This window comes from Pongo pygmaeus, chromosome 11, assembly GCF_028885625.2.
Source record: "Pongo pygmaeus isolate AG05252 chromosome 11, NHGRI_mPonPyg2-v2.0_pri, whole genome shotgun sequence".
In the NCBI taxonomy this organism is placed as follows: domain Eukaryota; kingdom Metazoa; phylum Chordata; class Mammalia; order Primates; family Hominidae; genus Pongo; species Pongo pygmaeus.
In genome coordinates this window covers 103,561,832-103,583,048 of record NC_072384.2, presented here as the reverse complement: position 1 = coordinate 103,583,048, position 21,217 = coordinate 103,561,832, and the positions used below count along the sequence as shown (strand labels likewise).

Sequence of the window (21,217 nt, the reverse complement as noted above, 5' to 3'; positions counted from 1 at the left end):
TTCAGACAAATCAAGCTAGCAGATTTATCGATAAATCAATATTCTAAAATATTTACTTGTGATGGTAAATATACTGGCTCAAAATTTGTGAGTGTTTATTGCTTAGAACAGTTCTCAACCAGACGTGGTGGCTCACACCTGTAACCCCCGCACTTTGGGAGGGGATCACGTGGAGGGGATCACTTTGGGAGGGGATCTGAAGCTGGGGGATTGCTTAGGCTCAGGAGTTCAAGACTAGTCTGGGCAACATGGCAAAACCCCATCTCTACAAAAAACTCAAAAATCAGCTGGGTGTGGTGGTGTATGCCTGTAGTCCCAGCTACTTGGGAGATTGAGATGGGATGATTGCTTGAGCCCAGGAGGTTGAGGCTGCAGTGAGCTGTGACCGTGCCACTGCACTCCACCCTGGGCAACCAAGTGAGACCCTGTCTCAAAAAAAAAAACCAAAAAAAAAAAAAAACAGTGGTTCTCAAAAACCACCTGGGAGATGGCTGATGCTATAACCTCACAATCACAAATTCTGGTTCAGTAGGTTTGTGATAAGGTCCAAACATCTGTACTTTTAACAAATGGAATATCGCATTTATCTTAACACCAAAATGGGAAGATCACTGGCTCATGGCTTACTTCAGCTTAAACTGGTTTATGGATTATATTCACTGAGGAAATGAAAATGTAAAGAAATCACATGTTGAGAAAAAAACCAGATGAAATGAAAATGTAAAGAAATTACATGTTGAGAAAAAAACAGAGGAAAAAGAGTAGTTATATTTCCTTTAGTAATACACTGGGATTATAACTATTAAAAGAATGGAAACTTCTGAACATATATACTACCTCTTTCCCTAGAATATGTTTGAGCTGACACCATCTGTAGCTCTATTGTTCCTGTGTCAAATACTTTTTAATATCCTTCTAGTAACTTGTACTTTACTTACCAATGATCTCTTTCCTGAGCTAAGGGTTAACTTAAACTTATCTCAAAGTTAGTTTATAAAAAAAAGTTTGCCTGATTCACCTTATTACCAATATTGTTATCATTAAAATCAGTAGTTACCTGGTACTCAACTACTCTGATTAGTTTTCTTATATCTAGAGTTCACAAAAAACATGAGTGACTGCCTGTCCTTAACTTTTGCCTACATATGCCTCTTCATTATGGCTTCTGAGTGAACTGTAGAATTTCTATTTTACAAGTGATGTGAAAACTTGTGCAGTGTACAATATGTATGTCACACAATTTTACAACATAGAGTAGTATATAACTGAAGGATTCACCACAAAGATTTGCACACAGTGGTCAATCCTGTACTCTGCTTGACTATATTATCACTTAAAATTAACATAACAGGCCGGGCGCAGTGGCTCACACCTGTACTCCCAGCACTTTGGGAGGCCGAGGCGGGCAAATCACAAGGTCAAGAGAACGAGACCATCCTGGCCAACATGGTGAAACCCTGTCTCTACTAAAAATACAAAAATTAGCTGGGCGTGGTGGCGTGCGCCTCTAGTCCCAGCTACTTGGAAGGCTGAGGCAGGAGAATCGCTTGAACCCGGGAGGCGGAGGTTGCACTGAGCCAAGATGGCACCACTGCACTCCAGCCTGGTGACAGAGCAAGACTCAGTCTCAAAAAAAAAAAAAAAATTAATATAACAATATGAATTTAATAATCTCACATTGGCTGGGTGTGGTGGCTCACGCCAGTAATCTCAGCACTTTGGGAGGCCGAGGCAGGCAGATCACGAGGTCAGGAGTTCGAGATCAGCCTGACCAACACAGTGAAATCTCGTCTCTACTAAAAATACAAAAAATTAGCCAGGTGTGGTAGTGGGCGCCTGTAGTCCCAGCTACTTGGGAGGCTGAGGCAGGAGAATCGCTTGAACCCGGGAGGTGGAGGTTGCAGTGAGCCGAGATTGCACCACTGCACTCCAGCCTGGGCGACAGAGTGAGACTCTGCCTCAAAAAAAAAAAAAAAATCTCACATTGACTTTTGGTTTGTGGGTTGTTTTTTAGATAGGGTCACACTCTGTCACTCAGGCTGGAGTATACTGGTAGTGATTACAGCTCACTTGAGGCCTTGATCTCCTGGCTAAAGTGATCCTCCCACCTCAACTTCCCAAGTAGCTGGGACTACAGGCGCATGCCACCATGCACAGCTAACTACAATTTATTTTTTTTTTGTAGAGATTGTGTCCCACTATATTGCCCGGCCTGTCACACTGGTTCCTTTGTAGGACTCTATTAAAAATGATGGCTGAAAATAGCTTTAAAATGTGATTTTAAGCCACTTAATGTGCTTTAAATACAATACTGAATCAGACACAATTTCATAGCTTAGAGATAACTTGGAAGGTCATCTGGAGCTAAACTCCTATTTTAGAAAAGGAGGAAAATGCAGAGATAAGTATCTTGCCCAAGACTAATAAGGGGCAGAGTAAGGACTTATTAAGGTTTCTTGTTTATCTACTCTCTCAAAAACTTCAGAGGAGCCTTAAAAAGCCACTAACCTACATCCAAATACATAGCAATACTCCTAAAATCTCCCTAAAAACTGAAAATAAGATTAAAATATTAATTCAACCTTGGAAATAGTCACTTTTCTTGGTGTCCGGAGCACAAGTGATTTACATTTTTAAAGGTCTTTAGCAAAGACACATTTATTTTTAATGTAATGCGTTTTAAAAACAAGGATTTTAAATCTATTTTTATATTAATTTTTTTAAAACTGGGGTCTTGTTTTTATTGCCCAAGTTAGGCGAACTCCTGGGGCTCACGCAGTCCTCCCACCTCAGCCTCCAATGCAGCTGGGACAAGTGTGCACCACTGGACCAAACAAGTAGGCATTTTTAAAAAAAGGTTGAATAAGGCAGGACGTGGTAGCTCACGCCTATAATCCTAGCACCTTGGGAGGCAGAGGCAGGCGGAGCACCTGAGGTCAGTTCAAGACCAGCTTGGCCAACATGGTCTCTACTTAAAATATAAAAATTAGCCAAGCATAGTTGCAGACGCCTGTAATCCCAGCTACTCAGGGGGCTAAGGCAGGAGAATCACTTGAATCGAGGAGATGGAGGTTGCAGTGACCCGAGATCGCGCAATTGCACTACTGCCTGGGTGACAAGAGTGAAACTCCGTCTCAAAAAAAAAAGGTTGAATACATTATTTTTGACATATGCTTACCTAAATTCAATTTAATCATCTATAGTATCTGGACATTTCTATATGTCAAAGAAGAAAAATTTATGGGAAGTTTACATTTGTATCATTTTAAAGAAAGCTTCCTTAAACATTAAGGGATATAAATGAAATCCTTCAAGTGAACACAAATTTTCTAAAATTTAAATTCATGTCCTAATACTTCCTTTTGTTTTTTGTTTTTTTTTTTGAGACAGAGTGTCACTCTGTCACCCAGGCTGGAGTGCAGTGGTGCGATCTCAGCTCACTGCAACCTCTGCCTCTGGGGTTCAAGCGATTCTTTTGCCTCAGCCTACTGAGTAGCTGAGATTACAGGCATGTGCCCCCACATCCGGCTAATTTTTGTATTTTTGGTAGAGATGGGGTTTCACCATGTTGGTCAGGCTGGCCTCGAACTCCTGACCTTGTGATCTGCCCACCTCAGCCTCCCAAAGTGCTGGGATTACAGGCATGAGTCACCATGCCTGGCCTCCTTTTGTTTTTTGACAGGGTCTCACTCTGTCACCCAGGCTGCAGTCCAGTGGTGCGATCATGGCTGCAACCTCAACCTCCTGGGCTTAGGTGATCCTCCCACCTTAGCCTTCCTTAATAACTGGGATTACAAGTGTATGCCACCAGGCCTGGCTAATTTTTGAATTTTTTATAGAGATGGGTTTCCGCTGTGTTGCCCAGGCTGGTCCCAAATTTCTGGGCTCCAGTCATTCATCCACCTCGGCCTCCCAGAGTGCTGGCATTATAGCTGTGAGCCACCCTGCCTGGTCCCCTAATACTTCCTTTAAGTATTTTTATCTTAGTATATTTTTATGCCTATAGAAGTATTTTTATAAATACTGTATAAATAAATGGTACTCCACCAATCTAAAAACCAAGTGAGGAAACTTAGAAACATATCAAATATTTTACAATTTTACATAAAAATCACCTTCAATTCCAACGAGAGTTCTTTTAAATCATGATTTCTGTGGCCTATATACTCTTGTTGGCAGACCTTAATAATAGCAGACTAGCTTGGAGTCAAAGTGGAAAGCAGCAGCAGGAAATGAAAAGCTCACTGTTCTGGTTGGAAAGGTGTCAACAGCAGTTCATTTTAAAGGCACTAACAAGAATTCACAATCCATAAAATGTGTCAAGAAATTTATGGCAATTTTCAGAGGTGGCTTTAAGCACTTGGGGTTAAGAAAAAAAGCACTTATGTGAGTCAGCCCTTTAAAACAAGACGAAAAAACAGGGAAAAATTATAAAGAAGTCCTCTAAACAGTGTTTTTTTGTTTGTTTGTTTTGAGAGTCTTGCTCTGTTGCCCAGGCTGGAATGCAATACTGTGATCATCACTCACTGCAGCTTCAACCTCTTGGGCTCAAGTGATGATCCTGCCTCAGCTTCCCAAGTAGCTGCAATCAGAGGCATGCGCCACCACACCCAGCTAATTGTTATTTTTAGCAGAGACGAGGTCTCACTATGTTGCCCAGACTGGTCTCGAACTCCTGGGCTCAAGCGATCCTCCTGCCCTGGCCTCCCAAAGTGCTGGGATTACAGGTGTGGGTTGCCATGCCTGGCCTTGTTTTTTTTGAGACAGGGTCTCACTCTGTTTTCAGCCTGGAGTGCACAATCACAGTTCACTGTAACCTCCATCCTCGTGATTTAGCCTCTTGAGTAGCTGAGACTACAGGCACGGGCCATCATGCTCAGTTAAGTTATTTTTTTGTAGAGAGAGGGTCTCTGTTTTCTGGGCTGGCCTCCAACTCCCGGCCTCAAGCAATCTCCCACCTCAGCCTCCCCAAGTGTCGGGATTACATGTGTGAGCCACTGTGCTCAGCCTGTATATTCAGTAATTCCTCTGAAAAAGAAATCAATTTATACTTACATTTTGCAGTTATTATACAACTGGCCAGAGAAAATATCATACTGTCTTCTAGGATCTAGGAAACAAAACTAAGTTTAGAAAGTGTGAAAAATGTAAGGTAGCCTATATTAGGCCCTGCTAAAATAATCTACAACATAAAATCAGTGTCAATGAAAAAAAAAGTATATTATTTCATTATGATGTTTTCATTAAAACAAAAAACCAAATCTGTATAATGTGAATACCAACCTAAATACCACACTGCTTTTTAAAAATATTTTTAAAATTGATAAACTATAGTTGTATGTATTTTGGGAGTACAAGTGATTTTCGGTACATGTATACAACATGTAATGATCAAATCAGGGTATTTCTTGTGAATATTACTGGTTCATGATATACTTTGGTAAATAAACTCAGTCCTATTTTTCTGGCTTAGCCTAGTAAACAGCAATGAAGCCTCAGAAATAGGACAGAAGATCTCATCATTGTCCTGGAAGCCAAATTCAATTTCTGCACCAACATATACTACCAAACTACTTCTGGCTACAAGGACTTGCATGTGTACAGTGAGGCAGAAGATTCCTACAATGAAGAGGTGTGGCAATAACAACTCACCTCATTGGCCTGACAATACCACAAATGCAGTTGTACGCTGGCAGTATTGTCAACAAGCCACACTGCCACACCTGGTCAAGCAGGCAAAGTGATTTAGTCTAATACACCTAACACAATTTCTTCTCTTTTGCAATTCAAGAATTTTGGCTCAATTTAATAATATTAAATAATATACAGCTGCCTCAAAGAGCTAAACAATAGAGACCAAGTACTTGTACTACCAATGATGTACAATAAAAGAATACGATGCAGCTGGGCGCAGTGGTGCATACCTGTAATCTCAGCACTTTGGGAGGCCAAGGAGGGCGGATCATGATGTCAAAGAGACAGAGACCATCCTGGCCAACAAGGTGAAACTCTGTCTCTACCAAAAATACAAAAAAATTATCTGGGCGTGGTGGTGCACGTCTGTAGTCCCAGCTACTCAGGAGGCTAAGGCAGGAGAATCGCTTGAACCCAGGAGGTGGAGGTTGCAGTGAGCAGAGATCGTGCCACTGCACTCCAGCCCGGCGACATAGCGAGACTCCATCTCAAAACAACAACAACAAAACACCCCCCAAAAACATGTATGATGCTTCTCTTAAGCCACTGAACTCTAGGAGGGTATCTGGATTAAAGTGAATGAAAAGCACACTGTATATATGTGTGATTATTATCATTATTTTTTATAGATGGCGTCTTGCTATATTGCCCAAGTTGGCCTCGATCTCTTGGGTTCAAGTGATCCTCCCACCTCAGCCTCTCAAGTAACTGGGACTACAGTCATGAGCCATTGTGCCTGGCTCTGGCTTATTTTTTTACCTGATGAACATTTAACAATTTTATCACCTGCTGGTCATTAAGGTTCCCTTGTACTAAGGAGTCAATGAAAATATATTGACTGAAGTTCCTTCCTTTTCGTTCTTTTATGATGTTCCTTAAAACAGACTCCAGTTGCATGAGGGCTTAGAGAAAAAAACAAAATAATTTTAGAATACAAGCATTAGTGGAGATTGAACTTTAAAAAAATAATTCTGTGCAATGTTACTATATGAAGAAGAAAACCTTCAAAGTTAATAACCAACAACAAAGAAAGCTAATTTATGTTTAAACTCATTTTCTTCCTCCTTTTTTGCCAAATTTAACATACATACAAAAAAGTACACAAAGCATGTAAGTACAGTTTAAGGAATAATTATAAATCACCACCAACCACCTAGGTCAAGAAGTAGAGCAATGTCAGCACTTGACTTTTTATTTTTGAGACAGTCTTGCTCTGTTGCCCAGACTGCAGTGTAGTGGTGTGATCTTGGCTTACTGCAGCCTTGACTTCCCAGGCTCAGGTGATTCTCCCATCTCAGCCTCCCGAGTAGCTGGGACTACAGGCATGCTACCACACCCAGCTAATTTTTGTATTTTTGGTAGAGACGGGGTTACACCATGTTGGCCAGGCCGGTCTCAAACTCCTGGGCTCAAGCAATCCATCTGCCTCGGCCTCTTAAAGTGCTGGGATTATAGGCGTGAGCCACCGCGCCTGGCCTAATACCAGCACTTTAGAGGCCTCCAAACACATAAGCCTTTCTTCCCTAATATCATCCACCTTCCTTCTAAATTCTGTCTTCTTAACTCCATTCCTTCTCCCAAATCAGGAATCACTTATTTAGGGATAGAAACAGATGTGAGATAATCAGAAAAGTAAATTTCTAAAAACCTAAAAGAGGCTGGGCACAGTGGCTCATGCCTGTAATCCCAGCACTTTGGGAGGCCGAGGCAGGTGAATCACGAGGTCAGGAGTTCAAGACCAGCCTGGCCAAGATGGCAAAACCCCATCTCTACTAAAAACACAAAAATTAGCTGGGCTCAGTGGCAGGCACCTGTAATCTCAGCTACTCAGGAGGCTGAGGCAGGAGAATCGCTTGAACCCGGGCGGCAGAGGTTGCAGTGAGCCAAGATTGTGCCACTGCACTCCAGCCTGGGCAAGAGAATAAATAAATATTTTATTTATCTCTAAATAAATAAATAAATAAAATAAAAACCTAAAATATATCAATAACTGATATCCAATGGCCCATAAAATTATACACAAATGTTTCAGTCTTCATCTTACTTGACCTATCATATCACTGATGATGTTGATAACGTACTCTCCAAGAAACACTTTTTCTTTTTCTTTTCTTTTTTTTTTTTTTTTGAGACAGAGTGTTCCTCTGTCACCCAGGCTGGAGTGCAGTGGTGCAATCTCAGCTTACTGCAACCTCCGCCTCCCGGGTTCAAACGATTCTCCTGCCTCAGCCTCCAGAGTAGCTGGGACTATAAGCGTGTGCCACCACGCCCGGCTAATTTTTTGTATTTTTAGTACAGACGGGGTTTCACCGTGTTAGCCAGGATGGTCTCTATCTCCTGACCTTGTGATCCGCCCACCTCAGCCTCCCAAAGTGCTAGGATTACAGGCACGAGCCACCATGCCCGGCCAAGAAACACTTTTTCATGTGGTTCCCAGGACTCTATACTCCCCTAGACTCCACACTTCCCTCCTGCTTTACTGCCTGCTCATTCTGTTTCCTTTTTTGATTCTTTTTCAATCTCTTGAATTTCTCAGTAATGAAATGCTCAAGGACAGGGCTCAGTTTTGGGACCTCTTTCCTTTTTCTAGCTATATTCACTAACTGGTGATCTCTAATCTCAAGGCTTTCAATGCAATATATGTACCGCATACTTCCAAATCTGTATTTCTAGTCAGGACTTCTTTCTCTTCAGCTCCAGACTCATATATCTAATTCTAATAACAAACTCAACCTCTGGACTTGGATGTCTGAAGCATACCAAACACTGAACTCTTGAGCTTTCCCCCAAATCCTGGATCTTCCCATAGTCTTCCCCATCTTATTTCCCGACAAACTCCTTTTGCAATTAGGCCAAAAACCTTGGTATCTCCCTCACCCTTATACCCTAATTTTAATCTGTCAGCCAATGTTGGTAGGTCTACCTTCAAAGTACCAAATTATTTTCTTACTCCTTTTTTTTTTTCTTGTTCTATATTTTCTGTTGCCTGCCACTTGGTCCAAGCCACATTATCTCTCATGCTTGGTTTATTGCAGTAGCCCTCTAACTAGTGTCCCTGCTTTTGCTCTGGACCCATGCAGTCTATCATAGCAGTCAAAGTGATTCTTTTATAACATAACTCAGATTGTAACTCTGCTCAAAACCTGACAGTGGCTTCCTATCTCATAGTAACAACCCAGTCCCACAATAGTCTGTAAGCCATACAAAACCCATTCCTGTCTCCAGTCTTTCTGACCTCATCTTCTGCTCCTCTTCTCACTCACTTCATTCCAGCCATACTGGCCTTCCTGTTGTACTTCAAATACAGCAGAAGAGTCCTACTTCAAGGACTCTGTAACTACTTTTCCTCTACGTGGAATATTCTTCCTTTGAACATCTGGGTATCCACATGTTCTGCATGACTGGTTTCATCTCTTGCAAGTGTTTACCCAAAAGTCACCTCATCTTGGTGAGGCCTTTCCTAATAATTACTTAAAATTGCAATCCCCCAACCCCCGGCACTCCCTATCCCCTTCTGGTTTTAGTTTTGTCTACAGCATTTTTCACCTTTTAATGTACTACTCAATTTACTTATTTAGATTACTGTCTGTCTCTTCCCACTAGAATGTGGTGCCACAAGGGCAAGAAATTTTGTTTCGGTTCCTCAGCACCTAAAACATGCCAGGATATCATAGATCTACATTAAATATTTATAGAATTGAATCAATACACATTAGTGATTAAAATGAGAAATTATTCCCAGGCATGGTGGCTCACGCCTGTAATCCCAGCACTTTGGGAGCCCGAGGTGGGTGGATCACTTGAGGTCAGGAGTTTGAGACCAGCCTGGCCAACAGTTTTAGTAGAAACCCTGTCTCTACTAAAACTACAAAAATTATTTGAGCACGGTGGCAGGTGTCTGTAATCCCAGCTACTTGGGAGGATGAGGCCCGAGAATCGCTTGAACCCGGGAGGCAGAGGATGCAGTGAGCTGAGATTGTGCCACTGCAGTCTCACCCAGCCTGGGCAATAGAGCGAGACTCAGTCTCAAAAAAAAAAAAAGAATTAAAATAAGAAATTATTAACACTATAAAGAAGTTGTTCCCAGGCTTTGCTACACATTAGAATCACCTAAGAAGTTTTTTCAAACAACAGTAAAGCACAAGTCATACCTCATATCAATTAAATCTGAATGTTTACAGGTAAGAGTCAGGCTTCACTATTTTTAAAAAGATTCAATGTGTAGCAAAGTTTGGGAACTACTGTTGTACATTCTCAACCCTACAACTACATTAGAACAATCTGGACAGCCTTTACAAAAATACCTGATGTCCACAACACCCCGATCTCAGATTCTGAATAAACTGGTCTAGGATAAGGCCTGATCTTCAGGTTTTGTGCTTTAAGTTCTCCAACTGATTCTAATGTGCAAAGCAGGTTGGGAATTAAACAAAGGAAGCTCTGATCCAGTCATGGGATCCCATTTTTATAAATACTAGAACATAATCATTTCTAATAAAAGCTCAAATTTGATTTATGCCCATGTTACAGCCCAAGGAACACATTATGCCAGAAAATTTACTTTTATTTAGAATCAAAGAATATAAATTATTTTTATGTTAATTTAACCAATATTTCTGAAACACATTTTTTATCAAGGGGAATTAATCCAAATGCATTGATCAAGATAATCATAATGGTCATAAAAACCAGATAGCAGGAAATGTGTCAATTAAACTGGCTCTTTTTTTTTCTTTTTTACTTCTGTTGGACCAAGAAAATCACTAAAACAGTACGCTAATGAGGACAGAGATTTTTGTCTCCTGTGCACAGAATAGGGCCTAGCACAGCCTCAATAAATGTTTGTTGAAAGGACGAAGAAAGAGAATCCTGTGAAGCAATACTATAATGTATAGAAAACAATCCATTATTCTAATGCAGCCTCTGTATTTTAATTTATCCTGCATGCTTCCAAAAAAATGAATTGAGGTAGCTTAGAATAAAAGTATTGGCCGGGTGTGGTGGCTCACACCTGTAATCCCAGCACTTTGGGAGGCTCAGGCGGGCGGATCACCTGAGGTCAGCAGTTCAAGACCAGTCTGGCCAACATGGCGAAACCCCATCTCTACTGAAAATACAAAAATGAGCTGGGCATGGTGGCAGGTGCCTGTAATCCCAGCTACTCAGGAGGCTGAGGCAGGAGAATAGCTTGAACCCAGGAGGCAGAGGTTGCAGTGAGCCGTGATCGCACCACTGCACTCCAGTCTGGGCGACAGACTGAGACTCTGTCTCAAAAAAAAAAAAATTTTATTTAAAAAAAAAATTAAAGCTTGATAATTATTCAATCACTGACAGAGAATACAGGACAAAAAAAATAATAAGGGAGAATAATTAATCTGGGGGTACTATATTACATTAAAATTGCTATTTTTCTGTGTAAATTGTACAAAGTTGAAATCAATGCCAAACATCATTGAAAATATTTTTATTCAATGTTATAATGGCAAGAATTGTTTAGGTTGCTAATTTTTTATTTTTTATTTTTTTGAGATAGAGTCTCACTCTCTCACCAAGGCTGGAGTGCAGTGGCACGATCTCAGCTCACTGCAACTTCTGCCTCCAGGGTTCAAGTGGTTCTCATGCCTCAGCCTTTTGAGTAGCTGGGATTACAGGTGTGCGCTGCTGCACCTGGCTAATGTTTTGTATTTTTTTAGTAGAGGCAGGGTTTCACCATGTTAGCCAGATTGGTCTCGAACTCCTGGCCTCAAGTGATCTGCCTACCTCAGCCTCCGAAAGTGCTGGGATTGCAGGTGTGACCTACCACACCGGGCCTATGTTGCTAATTTTTAAAAATTTTTTGAGATGGGGTCTCTCACTACATTGCCCAGGCTGGTCTCAAAATCCTAAGCTGAAGTGATCCTCTCATCTCAGCCTCCCAAGTAGCTGGGACTACAGGCATGTGCTACCATGGCCGCCATTTTTTATAAATATCTGTAATATTTAATCATGTTGACATTTCCCTACTAATTCCTATAATGTTGAACCTTTAGTTTGTTCCTGGTTTTCTACTTGCAGAAACAGCACTACAAATATACCTTCATGAATATTGTCTTCTTTCATATAATTTCATCCATTATTTATGGTTCTTAGTATGCATTATTAAACTGCTGAAGATTGTACCCTTATACTTTCCATTAATCCTGTAGAGTATACCAGCTCTACAACACTCATTCTGCAGTCAGTGCTAGAGTTTCTTTTACTAACTTATCTTTCCTCGCTTCTGTTAAAGGAAACTTTCATTGTAGAAAATGTAGAAAAAAGCATAAAGAAATAAAATATAGGCCAGGCACAGTGGCTCACACCTGTAATCCCAGCACTTTGGGAGGCTGAGGCAGGCGGATCACAAGGTCAAGAGATCGAGACCAACCTGGCCAACAGGGTGAAACCCTGTCTCTACTAAAAATACAAAAATTAGCTGGGCGTGGTGGCACGCACCTGCAGTCCCAGCTACTCGGAAGGCTGAGGCAGGAGAATTGCTTGAACCTGGGAGGCGGAGGTTGCTGTGGCCAAGATCGCACCACTGTACTCCAGCCTGGCAACAGAGCGAGACTCTGTCTCAAAAAAAAAAAAAAAAAAAAAAAAAGAAAATATAAATGACCTTTAATCTCACTATTCAGAGATAACTTTATTAAAACTGGGGCACATTTTTTTGTCCTTACTAAAAATTAACAGTGACCAAACTTACCATCTTCATATTGTTTTTTCCGAGTTGTATTTTTATCAAGTGACCCATCTAGAAAGCCTTTTCCAATCTCAGACCAAACCTGAAAATAGGTAAATATACATATCTATTATCTAATAGGTAGAATTTTAATAATATAGAGCAATGTAACCATGTAACCTAATGACTTAGGAACTCTTTTTTTTTTTTTTTTTGAGTCAGGGTTCTGGCTCTGTCACCCAGGCTAGAGTGCTGGATTGCAATGGCACGATCATGGCTCACTGCAACCTCCACCTCCCAGGCTCAAGCCATCCTCCCACCTCAGCCTCCTAAGTAGCTGGGACTACAGGTGTGTGCCACCAATGTCAGCTAATTTTTCTATTTTTTGTAGAGACGGGTTTCACCATGTTTCTCAGGCTGGTCTTGAACTCTTCAGCTCAAGTGATCTTCTCGTCTCAGTCTCCCAAAGTGTTGGGATTACAGGTGTGAGCCACCTACCCAGCAGAAACTCTTGTCACCAACAAATCTGATAATTAAGCTCTCCTTCTCAACTGGCTGCACAATCCTTTACTCCAGTCTCAGAGGAGAGGGTATAAATATATTTTAATGACTTCAGTCAAGGCACTTTCAAACTAAAAGAAGTGGAAAGTGAAAAATTCCTTTTCTCTAAAAGGAGTAGGGAGAAGAAAAAGACACAGCAGTAGAGTCAATCCTCATTTTTTCTTCCCCCACCCCAAGACAGAGTCTCACTGTGTTGCCTAGGCTGGAGTGCAGTGGTGTGATCTTGGCTGACTGTAACTTCCACCTCCCGGGTTCAAGCAATTCTCCCAGCCTCAGCCTCCTGAGTAGCTGGGATTACAGGTGCCTGCCACCACGCCCAGCTAATTTTTGTATTTTTTAGTAGAGATGGGGTTTCCAGACTGGTCTCGAACTCCTGACCTCAGGTGATCCACCCGCCTCAGCCTCCCAAAGTGCTGGGATTACAGGTGTGAGCCACTGCGCCCGGCCCTCATTTTTACATTATACTGGCATAAGTGTAAAAATAAAATTCACAGGTAATTACAAATTTCTGTTTCACCTGTAATACTGATAAACATTGGCTGAGGTAAAGAAAAAGGTTAAAAGTTAGTCTGAGATTTGGATGTGATAAGCAGCAGAATAGGCTTCCAAATTTTCACAATTTGGTCATTAGCCCCTGAAAAAACTTTAACCTGATTTTAATTCAAAAGTTCTAAAAGAATTTAGGGAAAGAACACAACACTTATTAAACAATGGCTAAATACTGTATTTGAAAAACAATAGATTTTTAAAAGTCCTCAATTCTTACCTTAAATGAAAACATTTCAGATTACTTAAATGTTAAAAAATCAAACTATTAAAACTACTGTAAAAATGAATAGTAGGCCGAGTGGAGTGGCTCACACCCATAATCCTAGCACTTTAGGAGGTCAAGGCGGGCAGATTGCTTGGTCTAAGGAGTTCGAGAACATGGTGAAACCCTGTCTCTACGAAAAATACAAAAAATTAGCCAGGCGTTGTGGTGAGCATCTGTGGTCTCAGCTACTCAGGAGGGTGAGGTGGAAGGATAGCTTGAGTCTGGGAGGTGAAGGCTGCAGTGAGCCAAGACTGCGGCACTGCAGCCTAAAAAAAAAAAAAAGAAAAAAAAAGTAAATACTTATATAAGACCCTTAAAGTTCAAAAGCAGTTTCTAAACATGACAGAACATAAGGCACAAATTCACAATGAAAGAGTTAAATTGATTTAGCTACATAAAAACATTAACATTTGTGATACTGAAAAAGTATCACAAAACTTTTATTTACTATAAATAAATGGAAAAGGAAACGAAAACTGAGATTAAAAATAAAGAGCTGTTCTAGATTAGTAAGAAAAAGCAACACAAAAATAGAAACATAGGCAAAACAGCTAGGTGGGCCTAAAATCCCAGCTATTTGGGAGGCTGAGGTCAGAGGATCCCTTGAGCCCAAAAGTTTGAGACCAGTCTGGGCAGCATGGTGATACAAAAAAGTAAATAAAATAATGAAGAAATATAGGCGGAGGACATAAAAAAAAATCCCACAAAAGAAACCCAAGTGTTTAACAAAAGTATAAAAATATGATTTTTGGTTTTTTGTTTTTAAGACAGGGTCTGGCTCTGTCTCCAAGGCTGGAGTGCCATGGCACAATCATGGCTCACTACAACCTCCACCTCTTGGGCTCAAGCAATCCTCTGGCCTCAGCCTGACAAGCAGTCGAGACTAAAAGAATGTACTACCACATGCAGCAAATTTTCGTGTGTTTTTTTTTTTTTTGGCAAAGATGGGGTTTTGTCATGTTGCCCAGGCTGGTCTCAAACTCCTGGGCTCAAGTAATCCTCTTGCTTTGGCTTCCCAAAGTGCGAGGATTATAGGGGTGAACCACTGCACCAAGGCAAAAAGATGTTTAACCTCACAAGTAATAAAAGAATTACACAGGATGGGTGTGGTGGCTCACGCCTGTAATCCCAGCACTTTGGCAGGCTGAGGCGGGCAGATCACCTGAGGTCAGGAGCTCGAGACCAGCCTGGCCAACATGGTGAAACCCCATCTCTACTAAAACTACAAAAAATACCCGGGCATGGTGACAAGCGCCTATAATCCCAGCACTTTGGGAGGCCGAGGCAGGTGGATCACTTGAGGTCAGGAATTTGAGACCAGCTCGCCAACATGGTGAAACCCCATCTCTACTAAAGGTACAAAAATTAGCCAGGCGTGGTGGTGGGCACCTGTAATGCCAGCTACTGGGGAGGCTGAGGCAGGAGAATCGCTTTAACCCGGGAGGTGGAGGTTGCAGTGAGCCGAGGTTGCACCATTGCATTCCAGCCTGGGCGATAAGAGCGAAACTCCGTCTCAAAAAAAAAAAAAGAACTATATATTTAACTCATAAAATGTCATTTTTGGCTTACTGGATAGGCAAAAATTTTGTTTTTTGAGACAGGGTCTCACTCTATCATCCAGGCTGGAGTGCAGTGGTGTGATCCTCCTGGGCTCAAGTGATCCTCCCCTCAGTCTCCTGAATAGCTGGGACTACAGGTGTGCATGCCACCACACTTCACTAATTAAAAAAAAAAATTGGAGACAGGGGTCTCACTGTGTTGCCCAGGCTGGTCTTGAACTTCTAGGCTCAAGTAATCCCCCTGCCTTGGCTTCCCAAAGTGCTAGGATTACAGGCATGAGCTATCGTACCTGGCCTAGAAAGGCAAATATTTAAGGACCAACAATTCTAAATGTTGTCAAAAGTACAGGGTAAGAGCACACTAATATTGGTGGAAAAATACTTGGGACAATGTTTGTAGTGGGCGGTTAGGACAGACAATATGCAACTGAAGGAAAGATGTATGTTTTTTCACATTTTAACACCTGTGAAATCAGTATGCATCTTACAACTGATGACATCTCCCAACTGTTTTCATCTAAGTAGCAGTCATGATGCAGTCGTCATTGGCTCTGAATTCACAAATTGGTTATTATTCCTGGTGGCATGACTGGACAATGGCAATCCTTTGGTATTTCAGACATTAAAAGATCATTTCAGGGGTGGGCAGGAGAAAAAGAAATCACTTAATGGGTACAATGTACATTATTTGGGTGATGGACACACTAAAAGCCCTTACTTTACCACTACACAATCTATGCATGTAATAAAATTATACATATAACTCATAAATTTATACAAATAAAATAAAAAATCTTTGAAAGCCCACTCTGGTGGCAAGGCTGTGGATGTTAAAAAAAAAAAAAAAAAAAAATCATTTGAGGAAGAATAAGTCCTGTTTATAGTCTGAAAAGTTTCCTTTGACAGCTTTTAGTAATATTAAGAAAACATCACATTCTTGACAAAAATACGTATTTTGAATCTACTCATGAAATATCAGACAAACTCAAATTGAGGGATAGTCTACAAAATAACTGTCCTGTACTATCCAAAAATGTAAAGGTCTAGAAATGAAGAAAAGCTGAGGAACTGTTCCAGATTAAAGAGATCTGATATCTAAAAGTACTGAGTGATCATGAATTGGGTCCTGGAATTGGAGGAGAGGAGACTGAGAATCTACAAGATTATTATTGATACAACCAAAGAAACTTGATAACTATGTTGTCACTACATAAGAGAATATCCTTGCTCGTAGGAAACATCAACTGCAATATTTAGAGGAAAACAGGCAAAATGTTCAATTTACTCTCAAATGGTTTGAGGAAAGGGGGAGGAATGGATAGATAGATGGATAGACATAGATAGAAGATGATTGACAAAAGCATGTGGGGCAAAATGTAAACAACTGCTGAACAGGGGTAAAGGATATATGGGAGGGAGGGAGTTCCTTGTATTAACTGTAACTTTTCTGGAAGTTTGAAATTATTTCTATTTTGAGGTTATAAGAAAAGAAAGGAAAGAAAAAAAAAACCAGCATAAAAATATGCAGGATAGATATCAGCAACTGGAAGAAAAATCCTGGAAACAGCGGTGAGATCGCTCTTTTTTTTTTTTTTTTTTTTGGGGATGGACTCTTGCTCTGTAGCCCAGGCTGGAGTGCAGTAGTGCAATCTCGGCTCACTGCAACCTCCACCTCCTGGGTTTGGGCGGTTCTCTGCCTCAGCCTCCCGAGTAGTTGGGATTATAGGCTCCTGCCACCATGCCCGGCAAATTTTTGTATTTTTTAGTAGAGATGGGGTTTCACCATCTTGGCCAGTCTGTTCTTGAACTCCTGACCTCGTGATCCACCTGCCTCGGCCTCCCAAAGTGCTGAGATTACAGGCATGAGCCACCACGCCTGACCGAGATCTTTTTGTTTTTTGAGACAAGAGTCTCACTCCATCACCCAGGACTGAAGTGCAGTGGTGCGGTCTTGGCTCACTATAACCTCTGCCACCCGGGTTCAGGCAATTCTCGTGCCTCAGCCTCCCAAGTAGCTTGAATTACAGGTGCAAGCCACCATGCCTGGCTAGTTTTTTTTATTTTCAGTAGAGACGGGCTTTTGCCATGTTGGCCAGGCTGGTCTCCGACTCCTGACCTCAAGTAATCTGCCTGCCTCAGCCTCCCAAAGTGCTGGGATTACAGGTGTGAGCCACTGCACCCAGCTAAGCCTTGTTCTTGATAGGCAACAATCCGCATTATTAAACTACCCAGTATGATGAAATAATTGTTTTATTATTACTATTTTTTAGAGACAGGGTCTCACTCTTGTCTCCCAGGCTGGAGTGCAGTGCTGCAATCATAGCTCTCTGTAGCCTTGAACTCCTGGGTTCAAGTAATCAATCCCTCCTGCCTCAGCCTCAGTAGCTGGGACAAAAGGCACATGCCACCATGCCTGGCTAATGATGAAAGAATAATTTTATTTATTTATTTATTTATTTATTTGAGACAGAGTCTTACTCTGTCACCGAGGCTGGAGTGCAGTGGCACCATCTTGGCTCACTGTGACCTCCACCTCCCAGGTTCAAGCGATTCTCACGCCTCAGCTTCCCGAGTAGCTGGGATTACAGGCACCCACCACCACACCCGGCTGATTTTTCTATTTTTAGTAGAGACAGGTTTTTACCATGTGGGGCAGGCTGGTCTTGAACTCCTGACTGCAGCCTCCCAAAGTGCTGGGATTACAGGTGTGAGCCGCCGTGCCCAGTCTGAAAGAGTAATTTTAAATTTAGCCCCAGACTTACTGTGCCATGATTCTTCTGGAAGCGAATGACTTCCTGATCATCTTCAAATGTACTACCCATTACCATCTGTGTAACAGACTTCATAGCAAAACCAAGCATATGCTGGCTGAGGGGCACGTGCTGGGTCTCTGGGTAGGAGAGCCATTTATCTAATAATTCTTCTGAAAGCTGAAAGAGAACAGAAAGCACAATGATTACTATTTCTTCTTTCTAAATCTCAGAAAATGTTACTAAGTAGATTCATTGAATAGCAAACAGTTAAACACTGTAACCAAAGTCAACATTCAGGTACAAATCTGTCAGACTAACACTAGCTCCGTCTATAATTGCATCCTCAATGGTTCAGGTTCAGCTTCTGGCAAAGGGCTGATATGTAAAACAAAACAGAACCACTATCACAACAATAAAAACAGAAAATATAAATTAAAAACTCAAAGATAGAAAAACCTTAAACCCAATGGAAATTAAAAGACCATACTCTTGGTATCTAATTAAAAATAATGAAAAGTCTGCCACAGAATGCCTGTGACATAATAATCAATAAACATATGCATATATATAAAAGTCCTAAACATACTTCAGTGACAGAAACCTCTCAGAGTCTGTCATTCCTTCCTTCACCAAATATTTATTAAATACCTATGGAATAAAAACAGAGTCCAGTAAAAAGATTACAAACAAGCTTTAGGCCAGGCACAGTGGTTCATACCTGTAATCCTAGCACTTTGGGAGGCAAAAGTGGGTGGATCACCTGAGGTCAGGAGTTTGAGACCAGCCTGGCCAACATGGTAAAGCCCTATCTCTACTAAAAATACAAAAATTAGCCAGGTGTGGTGGTGCACGCCTGTAATCCCAGCTACTCAGGAGGCTGAATCAGGAGAATAGCTTGAATCTGGGAGACAGGGGCTGCAATGCGCCAAGATCATGCCACCGCACTCCAGCCTGGGTGAAAGAGCGAGACTCTGTCTCAAAAACAAACAAACAAACAAACAAAAACATTTGTAGATGTAATTAAATTAAGGATCTCTAATGAGATCATCCTGGATTTGCGATAGAATCAAAATCCCTTATCTTTATATAAAATAAAGGTAGAAGGAAAATTTAAGACATAGATACACACAGAAAGTAAAGAGCTCTGAAAGAAAGACACAGAAAATGAATAACAGAATGTGGGTGCATAACAAATGAATAATTAGTGTACAAAATCAAAGTATAAAGGTGGGAGAGTGAATATGGAGTAAGGCCCTGGCATTGTTGGGTAATTGGTAAAAGTTATCATTAACATTAGATTATAATAAGCCAAGAATGCCTAGGCTTATTATATGTAATCTCTAGGGCAGCGGTTCTCAACCAGGGTGATTTTATCTCCAAAGGACATTCAGAAATGTCTGGAAATATTTTTTGATTGTCACAACTGGGGTGAGGTGCTACTGGCATCTAGAGGTAAAAGCCACAGAAGCTACTAAATATCCTACCATGCACAGGATAGCCCTCTACAATAAATAATCACAGGCCTAAGTTTGAATACTGCCAAAAGTGAAAAGCCCTACTCTAAACAAATATTAAAATAGTTAAAATATATAACTAATAAGCTAACAGAGAAAATGGAATACTCAAAAATATTTTATTATTTCTAAAGAAGGCATGAAAGAGGCCGAGCGCGGTGGCTCACACCTGTAATCCCAGCACTTTGGGAGGCCGAGGCGGGCGGATCACAAGGTCAGGAGATCAAGACCATCCTGGCTAACATGGTGAAACCCCATCTCTACTAAAAATACAAAAAATGAGCTGGGTGTGGTGGCAAGCATCTGTAGTCCCAGCTACTCGGGAAGCTGAGGCAGGAGAATGGCATGAACCCAAGGGGTGGAGCTTGCAGTGAGCAGAGATTGCACCACTGCACTCCAGCCTGGGCGACAGAGCGAGACTCCGTCTAAAAAAAAAAAAAAAAAAGAAAAAGGAAAATATTAAAAGTATAAAAGAGGTAGCTCAAATAGAAAACAAATAGCAAATGGTATATAAAGAGTAACATTTAAACCCACATGCATCGGAAATTTCATTAGCTATAAATCAACAGCATATTTCAATTAAAAGATTAAAATAGGCTGGATTAAAAAAATACAACTATATACTAGTCCCAGGAGACATCCTCCAATTATGATGACAGAGAGGTTGAAAGTAAAAAAATGAAAAAAGGTAAAACACTAAACACTAACTGAAAGAAAGCTAGTGGAGTTAATATCAGGAAAAATAAACTTTAAGGCAAGAAAGATTACTAGAGATAAAGAGGGATATTTCATAATGACAAAGTAGTCAGCACCAAGAATATATAATAAGACTAAGTTGGAAAACATTCAATTTCCTAACTTTCAAACATATAAACCAAAAACTGACAGAGGCTGGATACGGTGGCTCATGCCTGTAATCCCAGAGCTTTAGGAGGCTAAAGTGGGAGGACTGTTTGAAGCCAGGAGTTTGAGACAAACCTGGGCAACATAGTGATACCTCAACTCTACAAAAAAAATTAAAAGTTAGCTAGGCATGGGGGTGCACACCTGTACCAGCTACTTGGGAGGATCGCTTGAGTCCAGGTGTTCAAGGCCGCACTGAGCCATTATCACAGTACTGCATTCCAGCCTGGGTGACAGAGCAAGACCTGTCTCTAAAACAAAAACAAAACACCCACGCCCCCCACACAAAAACCTGACAGAGCTCAACAAAACTAAAATAAAAAATACACAAATCCATAATTACAGAGGAAGAAAACTCCTCTCAGCAACTAAAAAGAACAAGCATATAAAAAAGGTCAACAACAATAACAGAGCACACCATTTTATTTACCAAAAACAACCATATGCAGGGACACAGAGCAAGTCTCAAAGACATTTCAAAGTACTGAAATCATTGAAGGTATGTTCTCTGCCATTAGTGTAATTAAGCTAGAAATCAATACAAAACAGATAACTAGAAAAATTCTACCTTTCTGGAATTTAAGCACTATACTTGTATATAACCCTTAAGCTAAAGAAGAAAGCACAACGGAAATTAGAAACTATTTTGAACTAAATGATAATGGAAATATAGCACATCAAAACTTGCATACGGGCCGGGCGCAGTGGCTCACGCCTGT

General features: G+C 40.9%; 1 protein-coding gene across 9 annotated transcripts in view; it reads right to left on the bottom strand.

Annotated features, from left to right (window-relative positions):
• The window catches only part of LOC129032124 (cytochrome P450 20A1), a 65,954-nt gene that overhangs the window by 20,208 nt on the left and 24,529 nt on the right, over positions 1 to 21,217 (bottom strand). For 4 of the 9 annotated variants that reach the window (XM_054479183.2, XM_054479185.2, XM_054479186.2 and 1 more), the window contains 4 exons: positions 18,091 to 18,258; positions 12,419 to 12,497; positions 6,481 to 6,596; positions 5,056 to 5,110 (listed from right to left, as the gene is read on the bottom strand). In XM_054479183.2, coding sequence (XP_054335158.1) covers positions 5,056 to 5,110; positions 6,481 to 6,596; positions 12,419 to 12,497; positions 18,091 to 18,258 — 418 coding nt within the window. Of the gene's footprint in view, positions 1 to 5,055; positions 5,111 to 6,453; positions 6,597 to 12,418; positions 12,498 to 18,090; positions 18,259 to 21,217 lie in introns of those variants that run through there. The other 5 variants (XM_054479184.2, XM_063648371.1, XM_063648370.1 and 2 more) reach the window with 3 other exon arrangements.